The 16,725-nt window shown below is 44.7% G+C and overlaps 1 protein-coding gene across 2 annotated transcripts in view; it reads right to left on the reverse strand.

Annotated features, from left to right (window-relative positions):
* Positions 1-16,725, reverse strand: part of LOC310870413 (glypican-5-like) — a 176,441-nt gene that overhangs the window by 149,090 nt on the left and 10,626 nt on the right. For both annotated transcript variants that reach the window (XM_083781632.1, XM_083781633.1), the window contains exon 2: positions 7,318-7,479. In XM_083781632.1, coding sequence (XP_083637758.1) covers positions 7,318-7,479 — 162 coding nt within the window. The remainder of the gene's footprint in view (positions 1-7,317; positions 7,480-16,725) is intronic.

The raw sequence follows: 16,725 nt of genomic DNA on the forward strand, positions 1-16,725 counted from the left end.
GTGTGTGTTGTTGTGATTATTTTATACAGATGTCAGACAACTTGGTTGCCGCAGAATACAGCCTTGTCTCAACTCCATTCAGTGTGCGTTTGTGTCTACGTTGCCTGTTTTTTTAAAGAGAAAACAGCAAGTGTATGAAAACGGGCCCAAAAGAAGCGACTTGGCTATGGCTATTTGAAAATAGCCAATCTACCAGCTCCGCTAAAATAATGATAATGATAATGATAAAGATACAATTTTAACAATACAAATCTTGTATTGCCCCCCCAATAGGCTACATATCAAATACATATTAATTTGGGTGCCCTTGCCATGAACATGTTTAAGAACCACTGGTTTATAAGCAAGCCCAAATAAGCAACTATACACTTTAACAAGCCCCAAAAAACGACAACCCGCAACTACCAACATCTTATAAAAATAAGCCCAAAATCGCTTATAATGAGCGGACATGGCAACACTGTCGTGCATGCTTCTCTTAAGGTAACGGTTGGGAGGCTGGGGGAGGGGGGGGGGGGGGGGGGGATTGGGAGTATGCACGGGAGGTTGTTGGGGATCAGAGGTCATTACATAAGGATCTTAACCCCAGGATGTGACCTTGTCTGCGGCTGCCTCAGAAAATTACAGTGCAGGAATACCTCAACAAGACACTTACTGGAAATGGAAACGGCTTCTATTTTAGTGAAACTGTGATCATGATCTTGGAAGTTTTTCCATTGATCTCGTTTCGTGTGCGGCTGAAAAGCGGCAGCTCGATGATGATAAATGTGGTCCGTGTTTACGGGGTCACACTCATGACATGACAACTCCCACACCAGACAAAGCACAGTAGGGCCTTTCGGCCTGTCAAAACAAAAGCAGGCCAACCAAAACACGCACACGCGCACGCACACACACACGCATACACACCATCTGCCTTCTAACGGGCATGTCCCCTTGGCTAAACCCCAGCAATCAGCATGGGTGATTCTGAGTTGAAAAGAAAAAATTGAAATGAACAACATGACTGTGGAGGATTATTACCACAGAAAAAACATTGGTATACAGTATACATACACGCTGTAGCGGTTTGACCGACAATGTAACCGCACAATCAAACCACACAACAACATATCCACGCATACACATTCTGTCCCCGAGTGAGCCCTGTTACAGTAGCCTATACTGTATGTCGTTGCTATATATATATATTTATTTTTAATGAATGCCCTACTACTGCACTACATAGCGTCACACAAAAGCATCAAAAGTAGCAGATCTACAAGCTCGAAACGTGGCATGATGAAGCGACACGTTTAGAGCTTGTAGATCTATACTTTCGCAATCTTTGACATCGACAGAGACGATGCATTTGTCCTTTCTATGGTCGCATTTATTCAGATGTTGTGGCGATATTATACTATTTGTTGCGCCGTCATCAACCTTGTAATATACATTACATAATATACTACAGCGAGTGAAAGAAGTGAGTGTAATCTTGGAAAGACACACACATACGACAATGTTATGTTCCCTTAGAAGAAGGCTAAAAAGTTATATTGAAATACATATATTTGGGTACATAAGGTACCATAAGGTACAGTACAGGTACACTCAGAGTCTCCGATCGGCACCAAACCGGGCACAAACGCTGCTTAGGGGTCTGCCATGAGAATAGTCACACCAGGGGCCACGTTGTACAACCCTGCAGCTAGCTGGCCCCCCCAGGGGCCACACGTTTCCATGGTGCACTGTTGCTCCAATCCGTATCAAACTGGGCACAAACACTGCTCAGGGGCAGTGCAACGTGGTAGTCCAAAACTACTTTTCAGGATTCAAATGCAAATATTCAAAAGTAGCGGTTTGACAAGCGCCGTACAGTGTTTGGCCCTCATTTATCATTTCCGCAAAACCTTGAACTTGAACGTGTGCCAGGACAAAAATCACGTCTGTGAGCTGTCGTAGGCTTTGTCCTGTGACAGGCTGTCACAGGCATCTAAACATCTGTATTCACTCCTAAAATATTAATATAAAACATGTAGTAAAAAATAAATAAATTGAGATTTCCAACTTTACATACAAGCAATTAAAATTGCGCAATTAAAAACAATATAACATGTTTACAATGTACAAGTTTATGCTTAATCAAACAGTGCTTGTTAAACATTATATGCGAGTGCACTTGTGAGATGATTCGGGAGCGCTGCCTATATTTAGGCATAAATGGACTGCAAGCCTTTATTTCCAAGTGACAATGACAAATATAGGCCTATAGCTTGCCTATTTGCAATTGTATGCTATAGGCCTATAGGTGTAAGGGGGGGTGCGGCGGGCAGCAAGGCAAGCAGGGGAAACTTTTTTATTGGCCTTTTCCATCATGTAACTATGGTTTCCATACTTGTTTGGTCGTATTGCAGTTGTTCATGTCGTAAAAACAAGGGCGAGGCTTGATTTTATAGGGCGTGCCAGATTGATTTCAGCCGTCACATTTATCACTGCTAGGAATGAAATTAAGGAAGTATCAGCTGTTTGCGATCACTTTATAAATGCCGTGGCGACGTGAGTGTACTCCAAAACCTATAGGCTCAAATTTGAGGCAGATTTTACACTCGATTGATAAATGAGGGCCTTTGTGTTTACAAGTTAAAATATAACGCATTGCTGGCTCTATGGCCCGGATGTCCAGCAACCAGAGATGATCAGGACAAATAGTAGCCACATCCAGATTGAACCTGATCATCAAATAATCACCACCAGGTCAGTGGGACAACACAGCCTCTAGCCTGGTACAAGGTTTGCATGGAAGGAGATGGAGATGGAGAGAAAGTAATATAACTGGCAGAACTTTAACGTTTTGTGTGTTTATTTTTATCATGCCACATTTTGAGTTCATCAGTCTGCTACTTTTGCCCTTTTTAAATTAGAATACTGAAAAGCAACAGTTTTGGACATAATAATGAGGTTTCCGCCCGTCAGAGCTGATATGTAAAATAAAGAATAAAATGAAGACGGGGAAAGAGAGGGACCCACAAACACATTCAGGGAATTAGCCATCAACCAAAATTGGGTGTGTTTAACCAATTGAACCCTTTGGTCAACTACTGTAAGTACAGCTATAGGGCCCTTGGGAATCTGGCCGCAGTCCTTGGGAATGCGGTCAACTTAGTATACTGTAAGTATCCCATTAACCCTGTCATCTGTCATTTGGCCATGTCATTACAGGCGAGAACAATTAAATAAAATTAAATTTCACACACAAAGAGCAGAAAATAAGCAGATCATCAAGCTCATGACAAGCCTGGATGTGACATGTTGTGAGCTTGCTCTATATATTGCATCTTTATATCGGCACTATAGCTTTCTTGTTATACCCCAGATTTGTTTAAACTTGGATCGTGCAGCTGACAATTTTACCACTGAGTTAATAGAGCCTGCCTGCTACTTGCTCTGGGGAGAAATGTAATTTCGACCCTCAGGTCAACGTTCGTGTCAAACCAGAAACCAGGATCTAAATGTCTAGAATAGCAGCAAGACCAAATTCAACAACCACCAACTGTTTAAGTTATATTGTATTAACATGACCGCATACAGATGGGACAAAATAACATGTCCTTCTCGCACACAAACAAATTAACATAATAGAGGCCTTAATAGGGCCTAAGTGGTTGAGAATGCGTGTGCAGTATCAGCCAAATTCATATTCCCATGACTTCATGTGGTATCTCAGCCACTCACTACTTGACATTCCACACGGAGCACTCAGACAGGACAGGGATTGTCCTTAGAAGGCCCTGCGGGAGAGGCCTCTACCGACACACTAATAGAACTGTCTGCCATGTGCTTTTATATTGTAATTTCTTCCAGTTTCTTCCACCGCGGCCTGTTTGGACGGTCCCTTTTTTGTGTCTATGTTTGCATTTTACCTGTTTCTTTGTCTCTCTAATTTTGTCGTTATGCCAATTGAATCCTCCCCACACACATTGCTGTGTGTGTTAGTCACTGCTGTTTGTATCCCTACTGGCTCACCTCTGCCAGTGAGGAGACCCCACAGAGAGGAATTGTAGAGCCTTCATCCTAATCCTCCCGCCCAACACTCCCCGCTGACAGGTGCCGGCCCAGCTCGTACGGCGTAGCTCGTTGTGTTTGTATAGATACAGATAACTTAAAATAATGTATTAGAAATTGTTCTAACTAAAGTGGATGGGGTCCGTACGCTTTTCCGACAAGATTATTCACGTAGCAGCATGTGTTACTGTCTCTGCCTCTGTGTGTCCCCAAACTTTCGGGGTATGAATGTTCGCTCGTTAGGGTTGGCACTCGAATATTAATTGATGGGCACAACCGGTGGCGGGTGGCCAGTGCGCAACTGCGCATACGTCGTCAAAATGTTTTCTGTGTGGACCGTGGTAGATGCAAGGCTCATTTGCGCACCAACAGCTGAGATAGTTATGTAGAGAAATCTGACAGGCATTCAAATGGAACTCAAATGAGATGTTAACCTCCTGTAAGTAGACTTATAAATAAAACTATAGTGTTGACTAATCATTACATGTGACTCTTATTTTGAAGAGGAAGTTAGTGCACAGGAAGTCCGTTTCAGTTGTAAACAAGCTACTATGACACTCCCATAGTCGTAGTCGTCGCTAAACCACGCAACGATAATTATTTACAATATAAAAACATGCATCTTGAACAACACTGGGATTACTTATGGAACCTGCAGCAGTAGGTGAGTAATTACTTTTATCTATGTTGGACGTTTGTTTTGGTTTCAGTGGTTGAGCTGCTTGGTGGGGTTGAGCTGCTTAACGACTACCCCGCTACAAATACAGTCTGTGATCTTTATCTTTTGCATCTGCCCGTGTGTGAGCATGCGTAGCAGACTGTTCAGAACTTGTTTGTGCCACAAACATAATGTTATAATATATAATAGTGCAATGGTTTGAGGGACTTTTTGAGTCAGTCAGTCTGCCTGCCTGCCTGCAGTGGGGAGTGCTCACTAACGCCAACACTGGTTCAAATGTGTAAGTGCAGTCTCCTCAGAGAAGGGTATACATTGACATAACAACGCGTCATCAGAGCGGAGGGAGGGGCGTCAGCTGCGACTCCGCGGCTCCGCCCACCCCCCGGGGTAAGATTTGTGATTTGTGATTTGCTCTCGTTCACTGCAATGCAATTTGCGGCATTTTCAAAACAATATTGCGCAGAGTAGCGATTATCTAACGTATTTGCAATGCCATACGTTGAAAGATCTGTTGCCCGCGGACAAGGCACGTTACCTCCGCAAGTTAGATATTATCGGCATAGGTGTTTGCCGTATGTGATTAAGGATTGGAAAAAGTTGCATTGGCAGCCATAGAAAATTCTGCCCAGGGTAAAACACCGGATGTGATGTTTTTGGGCGTTCCTGTCTTGTTAAAAAACCGGCTGTGACGTTTTTGGGCGTTCCTGTCTTGTTTCGTGTCAGTGTATAGAGGCCCTTAAGTCTGCCTTATGCTCACATACGGTACTCTTAAAACTGTTTCCTCTCTCACTGACAGTTACGGGTCTGACATGACTGTAAAACTTTCCAGGGACGGCGATGTCTAAGAGGAAGGCTAATCCAGTTTCCATTATTGCTACTTCACGTTCGGCAAAACATTTTCTCCTCATTGCGCCACACGCTCGCATGTCATGCATGCAGTTTTCCATATTTTGGCAAGCGAAGGCCGCTGGTGTCCCAACAGCGATCGTAAAACAACACGCCGTCTCGGCAGAGTACATTGTCCTATAAAACAAATTGCATGGTACCCGAATTCCTGATACACCAAAAACATTCAAAGCATCTCGTCAGCCTTGTGGGACAGTGTTGGGAGGGGGGTTTTTTTAGGGGAGAGAGAAAAAAACCCACACTGTTTCGGAAATTTCAGAATTCAAATGACATTGCAATTACCGGCGGAAGGCGACTGGCCCTCTGCCTGATTTAGAGAGACAGAGATAGAGAGAGAGAGAGAGACAGAGAGAAAACTGTACAGCAGGACCTAATTCACCACACATACACACATACACACACACACACACACACACACATACACACTTGACAAACACACACAAAAAAATGATATTGCACAGGTTGTCGGAGGAGTGCCTGCACGCTTTACATCGGAGCTTCCCGAATTCCGGTGCATGGCAGACACTGCGCTGAACATTTCATTTTTGTACACTATACCTCGAGTGTCCCGGAGTTTGGGGTAAACCAAGGTTGTACTGTGTGCTACTGCTGTTCCCAGAGGAGGATCTGAGAGCTGCACAGCCAGACAATCAAAAGCCTGAGGCAGAGAAGAGGGCCTGTGTAGCCTCGTTCCTCTCTGCCGGGCTGATTTCTCTCCACACCGCTGCTACTGCCAAACCCACAGAACGTACTGCAGTAGGAAAGAAATCAAAAGGCGAATGGGGGTGGGGGGGGGGGGGGGGGGGGGTGGGCTCGGGTGGGGAATTGACTTTGCCCATGTTTTACCAGTTCACATACTTGTCTGCGTGCCGACAATCGTGGCCCCGGGGGGGAAGTGAATGTAACAAAAATAAATGTTATTCGCGAATATCGGACAAATAAAGAAATTCCTTGCAAAAACTAAACTTTTTTGTTGGGCTGGAACTTTGCATGGATGCACTGGAACTTTTTTTTCCAGTGCATTTGGACTGCAAAAGAGTTCGGTTAGATGACGGGGAAGGGCTTGGTCAAGCGTTTTACGCAAATTATGTGCGGCAGCTACTGTTCTCCGAAAGTGCATTATGTCTTCTATATTTGCTTCCATGTGTAGACCAGAGTTTAAAAATGGGCCCACAGGGTCAGTGGCTTAATGGGCTCTATGCACACACGCCATTTTGGAAAGAACTTGGGCCCCTTCCCTACTTCCTTCCCAGGTGTTACCACTGATACTAATGAAGGCTCTGTTCCATTCTGGTCAAACAGAGTCAGGGTGCTGCTACTACATATTATATATAAAAAAAACAATAATAATAAACGTTTTCTGTTTTGTTTTTTTTGCAACTGAATGGCTGGAAAATGGAAATGAAGCGTTTACATAGTACACTTAGTATACATGCATAAACTTTCCTTAATGTTTATATCTGGCTTCAGTATTCATTTACGATATATTTTCTCTATTAAGGTTATTTTTACAGTCAGTTTGTATTGGCGGTGGGGAGGGGGGGGCGGGGCGGGGCGGGGGTTGCGAGACATGGCCAAAGCATTTCCGGCCAAAAAAGGTTGAGAACCCCTGCCTTATACCATTACATTCTACTGTACCTCTGAATAGAGAGACCCCCCCTCATTCCCAGTGTCCATGCGGTCCTTACCCTGGAAGGCGTCGGCGTGTCCGGAGAGGAGGTACTTGAGGTCGAAGCTGTAGGAGCGGACGTTCTGAAGGGTCTCCCTCTTCACGGCGTACTGGTAGCTCTCCTCCATCTTGCGGGTGCAGCAGGAGGGACCCTGGTGCTTACACACCAGCAGGTCCACGTCTGCAATCACAATCATGAACCTTTATCGTCACATCACAGCTTCACAGGTGTGAAGAAGCAGTGGTGTACGGAAGTACTGTACTTCTTTTCTTTTACTTGCTTCAATGTTCAATACAAACAATATTGTACTTTTACTCCACTACAATTGTACAAGAACTTTAGTTACTAGTTACTTTGTATAGATTTGGATTATTACTACAAAACCACTTCAGCCCTAAATATATATACACGTATATATACGTGTATATATACACGCACACAGTGTATATATATATATATATATATATATATATATTTCGGCCACTTGAAAATAGCAGATCTACAAGTTCAAAATGTTTCGCAAGCTTAGATTTTCGGAAAAATTAAGAAAACCGGATATGTAAACATGTCAAAGATAGGGGGGTTCCTTGAAATGAAAAAGGATTGAGAATCATCGATTCACCCTATTGAAACTCTTCCAGACTCTAAAATGCACACACGCACGCACGCACGCACGCACGCACACGCACACACACACACACACACACACACACACACACACACACACACACACACACACACACACACACACACACACACACACACACACACACACACACACACACACACAGTATATTTTCTTCAGGAAGCATTAGGGAGGGCAGTGGAGGGGAGGGGAGTGCGGCGCGGTCGCAGTGATGACTGCGATTTAATAGTTATGAATGAGGTGAGTCACGTCCCGTTAATAGAGAAGAATATGATCTGGAACATGTTGCTTTCTTTTCTGTGGTTAGAGGGTTATGGGAAAGTACAGAATTCCAGTCCGTTCAGAACTATTAGCTATAGGCTTATATAGAGAGAACATGGATGGGCCATAGTCCATATACGAACCATATACGACGACGACTCATTGGTTCTGATCTCAGTTATTTGACTCAAATGAAGTCATTACTTAAATACACACTCAACTCAACTCAACTTTATTTATATAGCACATTTAAAACAACCATAGCTGCCACAAAGTGCTGTACAGTACATAGGTAAAACAGTAAGTAAACACATAGACTAAAAACACAGAATACAAAGACAACACACAAAACAAGAAAAGGAGGGGGGGGAAGCAAGTTCAGGAACAGAGGTCTCATGCTGTGTTAAAAGCCAAAGAATAAAAGTGCGTTTTCAGTGAGGTTTTAAAAATGGCCAGAGAGGGGGCCTGCCTAAGTTGCAGGGGAAGGTCGTTCCAGAGCTTGGGGGCAGCGATTGAAAAAGCTCTGTCCCCTCTAAGCTTCCGCTTCGCCCTCGGGACCTCTAGCAGCATCAGGTCAGCTGACCTGAGGGAGCGGGAGGGAGAGTAGGGGTGGAGGAGCTCAGAGAGGTATGGAGGGGCGAGACCACTTAAAGCTTTAAAAGTAAAAAGCAGAACCTTGAACTGGATTCTAAAGTTCACTGGCAGCCAGTGGAGAGAGGCGAGGATGGGAGTTATATGCTCTCTCTTACGCGTGCCAGTTAGTAGTCGGGCAGCCGCGTTCTGAATTAACTGGAGCTGAGCAAGGGAAGACTGACTGGCTCCAGCCTCCAAGGTAGAGGGCGTTACAGTAATCCAGCCGAGATGTAATAAAGGCATGGATTACTGTCTCAAGGTGCTGAGTGGTTAAAAAGGGTTTTACCTTTGCCAGTTGTCGCAAATGAAAAAAGCTAGACTTCACCACTGAGCTAATTTGGCGATCTAGCTTAAAGTCGTTGTCCATTTTAAAACCTAGGTTGGAGACTGTTGGCTTCACAAACTGTGCCAGGGGGCCTAGATCAAAGGGAGGGGGGTTACCAGAACCATTTGGGGCAAACACCACCACCTCAGTTTTCTTATCATTGAAGCTTAGAAAGTGATGCGCCATCCTGTGAGAGGGTTATCTAATAGTCCAATAAACAGGTTGTACACTTAAAATGATGGATTCACAAGATCTGGCATTTATTGATTGCCCACAATTATCCCAAATTGAATGGTCATGTGATATACATATGAACAGCAAAGACATATATGAAAGCAAATACGACCTGTTACATCACGAATTCGGATTCGATCATATCAGTCCACAGATTTGGGGGCCCCGCGAAGCGCAGGCCAGAGGGTTGTCTTGCTCATTGTGGTAAAATTAACCAATAATCCTGGCATTTTGTCGGATATCCAGGAGGGATTGGCGATCATACACCAGCAGAGACTTAATCTGAACAGTGCCAAGGCTTAGACACAGCAGAAACACAAACCAAAACGAGAGCAGGAGACGAGCAGCCAAACACACTGGCGCCATCACTTCCGCTACCAAACTCTCCACACTAATGATGAAGGCTCACAATCAAGGCAGTGCTTGCATTCAGCTAGCCAAGAACATAATGACCTGCTGTCAATCAGGTGCTGTCAATCACTTGGTACGAGTATATCTGTCTCTTGTTTTGACATTATGACCAGCACTTATAATACTTCATAATCAGAATCAAAAATCAACTTTGTTACATCACAGTTTTACAAGTAAAAAAGTGGTGAAATTAGTTTTTGTGCATAGTTCCCATGTGTTATTTTCCAAAGAAAACAAAGAAAGGGAAGAAGAGGAAGGGAGGGTTGTAGGGTAGGAGATCAAGAGGAAGGGAGGGTTGTAGGGTAGGAGATCAAGAGGAAGGGAGGGTTGTAGGGTAGGAGATCAAGAGGAAGGGAGGGTTGTAGGGTAGGAGATCAAGAGGAAGGGAGGGTTGTAGGGTAGGAGATCAAGAGGAAGGGAGGGTTGTAGGGTAGGAGATCAAGAGGAAGGGAGGGTTGTAGGGTAGGAGATCAAGAGGAAGGGAGGGTTGTAGGGTAGGAGATCAAGAGGAAGGGAGGGTTGTAGGGTAGGAGATCAAGGCAAGAAAGACCATTTAGAAGCTCGTCCTGCTTATAAGCCTATAGTTATAGGCCGTCATACATGAATGAATATAGAGTATGTATCAGTGGTATGAAGCCTTTTACGTGCATTTACAATTTATTATAAATGTGATTGTGATGCATCATCGACCCGACCTTTATGTAAAGTGAAACTTCATAATAAAATAAACAGCGAAGGTAACAGATCGACGAGCTTGTAGATCTGCTACTTTTGATGATTTTGCGTGACGCTGTAGTATGATGGAGTCTGGTAGAGATGAGAGGTTTTGCGTGACGCTGTAGTATGATGGAGTCTGGTAGAGATGAGAGGTTTTGCGTGACGCTGTAGTATGATGGAGTCTGGTAGAGATGAGAGGTTTTGCGTGACGCTGTAGTATGATGGAGTCTGGTAGAGATGAGAGGTTTTGCGTGACGCTGTAGTATGATGGAGTCTGGTAGAGATGAGAGGTTTTGCGTGACGCTATAGTATGATGGAGTCTGGTAGAGATGAGAGGTTTTGCGTGACGCTGTAGTATGATGGAGTCTGGTAGAGATGAGAGGTTTTGCATGGAGCGAGCCAGTGACTAGTTTCCTAGACATGCACATAGGCAGACTGTCGTAAATCCATAGGGAGACAGAGAGAGGCACAGTCAGAGGGGAAAGAAAGTAAACCAACAAGAATTCATCTATGTTTGCAGCTATAAATAAAGGTGTATAAATATCTCTGGCTCATGTGCTCATGGACACACGCATGTTGAAAATGTGTCTGTTCAGACACACGCAGCGTGTGTGCGTGCATGAATGCAAACACACGGGTCAACGCGCACTTTTATAGTGAACACACACATGTGCGCACGCATGTACGCATGCATGTGTGCAAATACTGATCCTATTGATAAGTGCGTAATGGAGAGGTGACTGATCTATGGTGACTAGCCGTCAGTGGTGGAAAGTAAGTGCAGTTACTCAAGTTCTGAACTTACTCAAAGTACAATTTTGAGTTGTTTTTTGGTAATGTTATTTACTTATTTTACCTCTCTTTACTTTACTTTCCAATTGTCAATATTTTCACTTTTACACTATTAAAATATTGTACTTTTTACTCTTCTTTACACTTCACGTCCATTTTCGTGCCATAACCTTTGTACTTTGTACCCAAGCAACACTGTGAGTATTTCTTCCACCACTGCGAGCCATAATACTGGAGCTCATTACAGCCACATGAAGGGAATGATCTAATTCCAGCTAGAATATGATCCAAAGTGAAGCTCAGTCAGATAGGCTGACGTCACTGTGCTTCCACCCTGTCCAGACACCGTCGCCTGCTTCTCACTGTCACCTCACATATAAACACTGTCATGACATCACTGAGACTGGCCACAATTAGCACGGCTTATTAAACACAGCGCACGCACACGCGCACACACACACACACACACACACACACACACAAGCTTGTACAGTACAGTACAGTAAAGTACAGTACAGTACAGTACATACAGCACAAGTACAGTACAGCACCACTCTCTTCAGACGGGTCAGATTTTCTTTTATAAAGCGGGTCTCAAAAAAACGTGTAGGCCTATTTGATATGATAAGTCATTCTAGTGGGAGGAGTGGGAGGGGGGGGGGGGCAGCTAGGGGCAGGTGCTGTAACCAGAGCCCGCAGCACGGCCATTGGCCCCGGGACAGACGGACCGCAAGACCAGTTCCTCTCCCGTCCCAAATCCATCCATGAAACACAATAGGGATGCATTCTGAATCCCCTCATTCCCTCTCTCTCCAACCCCCCCCCCCCCCCCCCCCCCTCCTTTCTCTCTCCCTGGTCTGCTGGCATATCGTCACTGTCCAGCAGAAACCTCTTATCAACCATATTTAAACTTTTTATGTTCCATGGACAAGGTTTCCACCCAATAAGGATATCATCTCTGTCGCACACGCGCATGCGTGGCGTGCGTGCAATTGCATGTCTGTGTGTCCAGAGCCAATCTCACAAACCCCTGGGCAGATCAGTGTGAAATGTCTTGTGTACACTGCCAATATGCTTACAGTACAGTCATTATTGCAGTTTCATAATGGAAGTTAAATCCCTGCGCTCTGATCGGCGCTGAAACTTTGCCCAAATGTGGAGTCATAAATCCTAGACGTGTCTATAGACAACTGACGTCATAGGTGACACAGGTTGGCCACATGTGTCTTTGATGTTGGCCCGTCACCGTACAGTGCAAAATATAATAGGTTGAGTCACCGCCGATTGGTCGTTCGTCATGACACCCATCAACATACTCCCCTAACTGCCTATAGTCAATTATTACGACAAGAGTGACCAAACATCGGCCTGGGCCGTGGCTCAGCGGTCCAGGCACCTTGGCCGGTAGTCCGAGTCTGGCAGTGTGCCGCGGGTTCGACTCCCGATCCCGATGGCCTTTACTGCATGTCACTCCCCCATCTCTGTCACTCCCTGGGGGTCATCTGGTGCCGTCCTGGCCACTTCCGCACTCTAGGAATGTGGAAGTGCCGTTCTCAAATCCAAGATGCAAAACAAACAAAAAATCTGTTAAAACAACGGAGGCGCGCCGCCTAAAGTGGACCTGAGCCTGTGGTCAATATGTGCTGTTGCAGTCAAATGTTTGATGCTTGGTCAAATCCATCCCCCAGAAGTCACCCATTTTGGGAGTGAGAATGCAATGCCCCCATTTACCTTATCCACACCCCCACCCCAGCCTAGCCCAGCAAAGTGGCCTCCTCTGAATCAGCTCCTCCCCAGGCAGTATGTGACAAATGCATGCATTGCATTGCGGAAGGCCAAATGGAAATGGCAAAAGGCTAAATGAAAGACGCACAAATATCCACCTTTCAATATCCACACATTGGAATTCTCAATATGTGTGTCAAACTGTTCTAAATTCATTACACTTAGCAGCTTCTCTCCCTCTCTCTCTCTCTCTTATCTCTGATATGAAACTAATATCCAGCGCCTCACACAGTGGAATCTGGCCTGGCCTCCCTTATCCCTCAGAGTAGCAGTGTGGCTGGCGTAAGTGATACCCAGAAAGACTTTGGCAGTTAAAGCCCCCTCCCCACACACAACATCACGAGACAGGTCGACCACGTTGCAAATACTCTGGAACATTGATTGGAGTCATTAGGGGCTGCAGTGCCTGCTGCTTGTCCGCACCACCGGGGACAAACTAGGAACTAGGAATGCACGCTGTCGAGGTGCCAACTTGCGCCTTGCACACAAGTAGGCCATGTATGGCCTACTTGTGCGCAAGCACCATCTCCATGAGGTGCATGAGGCGCACCACTGGCATCACCACTGGCGATGCCAATGACATCACCACTGGCATCACCAAGAATACTGGTCCCTCATTGGCTGTTAAACACTCAGAGCGCCAGGCACCGCGACACCGCGGGTTATAATAATTACCCATTAAACACCAAACCCGCGGCACAGCGGGTTATAAGCTTATAATGCGGCTGACATATTACCGTTTCTGGCGAAAGATAAACAATGTGCTTTCCGTTTTGTCTCTGCGAGGCGTTTGACACACACGGAAGCGGGGCTCAAATACAGTTGATGTGAATCATGGCGATGAAGTACCTGGACATGAACACTAGATGGCGGCTTTTAAAATGAGCCTGTAAATATGACAGTTGCAGGGGTGCGTTTGGTAGGAGAAGCCGGACGGATAAACGGCCATGTGGTTGTGGGTGTACCCCCTTTCAATTAGGGTAGAAGGATGATAATAATATGTCAGGAATGTTTTTAGCACTTTTCTAAGGAGGCTACTCAAATATGCTTAACACGTGTCTGGCTATATTAGGAGATGGAGGACGTGGTTGGGGATGTTATTTTGCACATTGACAAAATAAATTCTTGAATGCTAATGCATCAAATACAAAACTGATCAAACTCAGGTTTGTGTGTTTAATACATGCCATGGGCTTATTATAGATATCTGGTATTATGGTTGAAGAATTCCATTTCCTTGTGATTATGGTATAAATAGGAATACCGGCATTACCTACAATCAATCATGTTACAGTAGGTGTAATGAAGTAGGTAGCCTAATACATGTGTTTTATAGGTTAGATATAACTGTGCCAAAATGCTATGGGTTCTATTCTATGTATTTTGGGGGTATTGGGGGTTTGAGACCCCCCAAAACCTTTGGGTGCGCCCATGAGATGTCCCTCAATTTCTGGGAGCTCCTGCAAGAAATCCAAGCCACTTACACCACTGACCGACATACATACCCAGCCGATCGCAGTACTTGCACACTCTGCTTTCATATCAACATCTTAATACTGTCCAATACAGGGAGGGGGGTGACATTATGACAGGCAGTTGCTGCTGTCAAATTTGGGGCCCTAAGGATGAATACAAAATGAATATCAACATCCTAATACTGTCCGTGATTTGGGGCCCTAAGGATGAATACAAAATGAATATCAACATCCTAATACTGTCCGTGATGTGGGGCCCTAAGGATGAATACAAAATGAATATCAACATCCTATGATCCTAATACTGTCCAATACTTCGATAGAGAGGGGGTGCAAATTCTGACTGGCAGTTTCCGCTGTCAAAATATGACTCTCCAGTCAAACAACGTACCTTTCCCTTGAAGTGAGTTTACTAGCCATTGGCTAGCCTCGGTACCAGGCTTTCATTTTTGTTGGTGCAAAAATTGAAAGCCTGGAGGAACGCATTGGCCGCTCTGGTCTAAAAGTGGGAGTCAACCCTTCCGGGTGGGCGTCGCTCCAAATGATGTGACGTAGCGCTGCACTAGGGGGGAGAGGAGGGGCCGGGGTGACGGACAGATCGATGAGATCCAATCAGGGCGTGTGCAAATCTGAGCCGCGACCCGCCCCTCTAGACCAGAAACCTAACACGTTAGCTCAGGCTAGCCATTGGCCAACCCCCCTTCCCCCGCTCTTTTTCCCTCCTTTAACCCTTTTATCCCAGTTATAGTACGTTGATTCTCTTTTTCATCTATTCTACAGTTTTTGGTGTTTGACATTCCATTGTATTTGTGTGTGTGTTGAGTACTGGTGTCTGGTGTTTTGTAGCCGTTGTTTGTCTGTGTCCATTTGTAATGTACAGTATACTAGTGGAAAATTCTATACAAATATTTGAATACATTTTTAGGGGTCCTTTACAAGAAAATGTTTGAGAACCACCGACCACTTAGAAAAATAAGATATATTATTTAGTCTTAGGCTGACTTCAAGTGGTACTTGTCGGTAGGTAAAATAAAAGTCAAACTAAATGAAATGTTCGAGACTGAGAGTGTAGCACTCTTCCAAGGACATTTAAAATAATGGAAGTTGGGGTTAGGACAGAGCAAGGTTATTAATATGTATGGCTTTTTTAACTACAGTACCACAAATCGAGTGGCAAAGTGAGTTTAACGTCGTTTTACGTGGATGTATGGGCTGTCAAGGCCAGAAAGTAGTTTTTTGCCAATGAGTACAGTGTAGGTGTTCCCGCATAACTTCTGGGTATGATGATCACACGCATACCCCCTTATACTGAGGCATTTACTGTGTATAATAATGTATGGTGATCACACGCATACCCCCTTATACTGAGGCATTTACTGTGTATAATAATGTTTTGTGTTAAAGCGTTAGGGTAAGAGCAAAGCAATTGCTAAACAGAAATAATTCGTATATTATATATTTGCTTTCAGGCAGTGGTTCTTAAATATTTTAATGTTAAGGACACCAAAATGTACAGTATATCTATTTGGCCGCAGAACCCCATTAAAAAGGATTTAGCAGTGATCCCCATAATATAGATCTACGAGTTGACAATGCACCTTAAAAAAATCTAATGGGCTTAAGTGGTTAAACTGTTCCTCATTTAGCTGGGGAACACCCTGGAACCTCCTCCAGGACCCCTTAGGTGTCCCAGGACCCCACTTTGAGAACCAAGCTGCTCTAATGTGATGCCATTTCATATCCAAGAGGGCTGACAAGGCAGGGGGAAGTCATTCCAAAAGGCTCTGATTAGTAGTGGTGGTTCCGCCTGACCAAACATTCACACACTCGGGTCCTGGCAAACTGGATGTCAAATCTGGACCCTAATTCCACTAATCGTCCTCAGGTGACAAATTCCTTTGGAGCAATTTGCCATATTAAAGCTGTGGCTCCATTCAGGGGGTCATGACTTGTCGGTCACAATTACTTCCACCACACCTCAGTGCCCTTCTCCAGTGCCCCGAGTCAAGACCCCTGCCCTGTGCTGAGAGAGAGAGACACGCTGGAAAACTGGCCTTATAAGCCTCTCAGGACTGGTGTTGCTGTTGGGAAGAAGAAACCCATCTTCATAATATTCTAACTTTGTTTTTTTTCCCCCGTAAATGAAT

This window comes from Protomyctophum parallelum (assembly GCF_964188405.1).
Source record: "Protomyctophum parallelum genome assembly, chromosome: 14".
NCBI classification, from domain to species: Eukaryota; Metazoa; Chordata; class Actinopteri; order Myctophiformes; family Myctophidae; genus Protomyctophum; species Protomyctophum parallelum.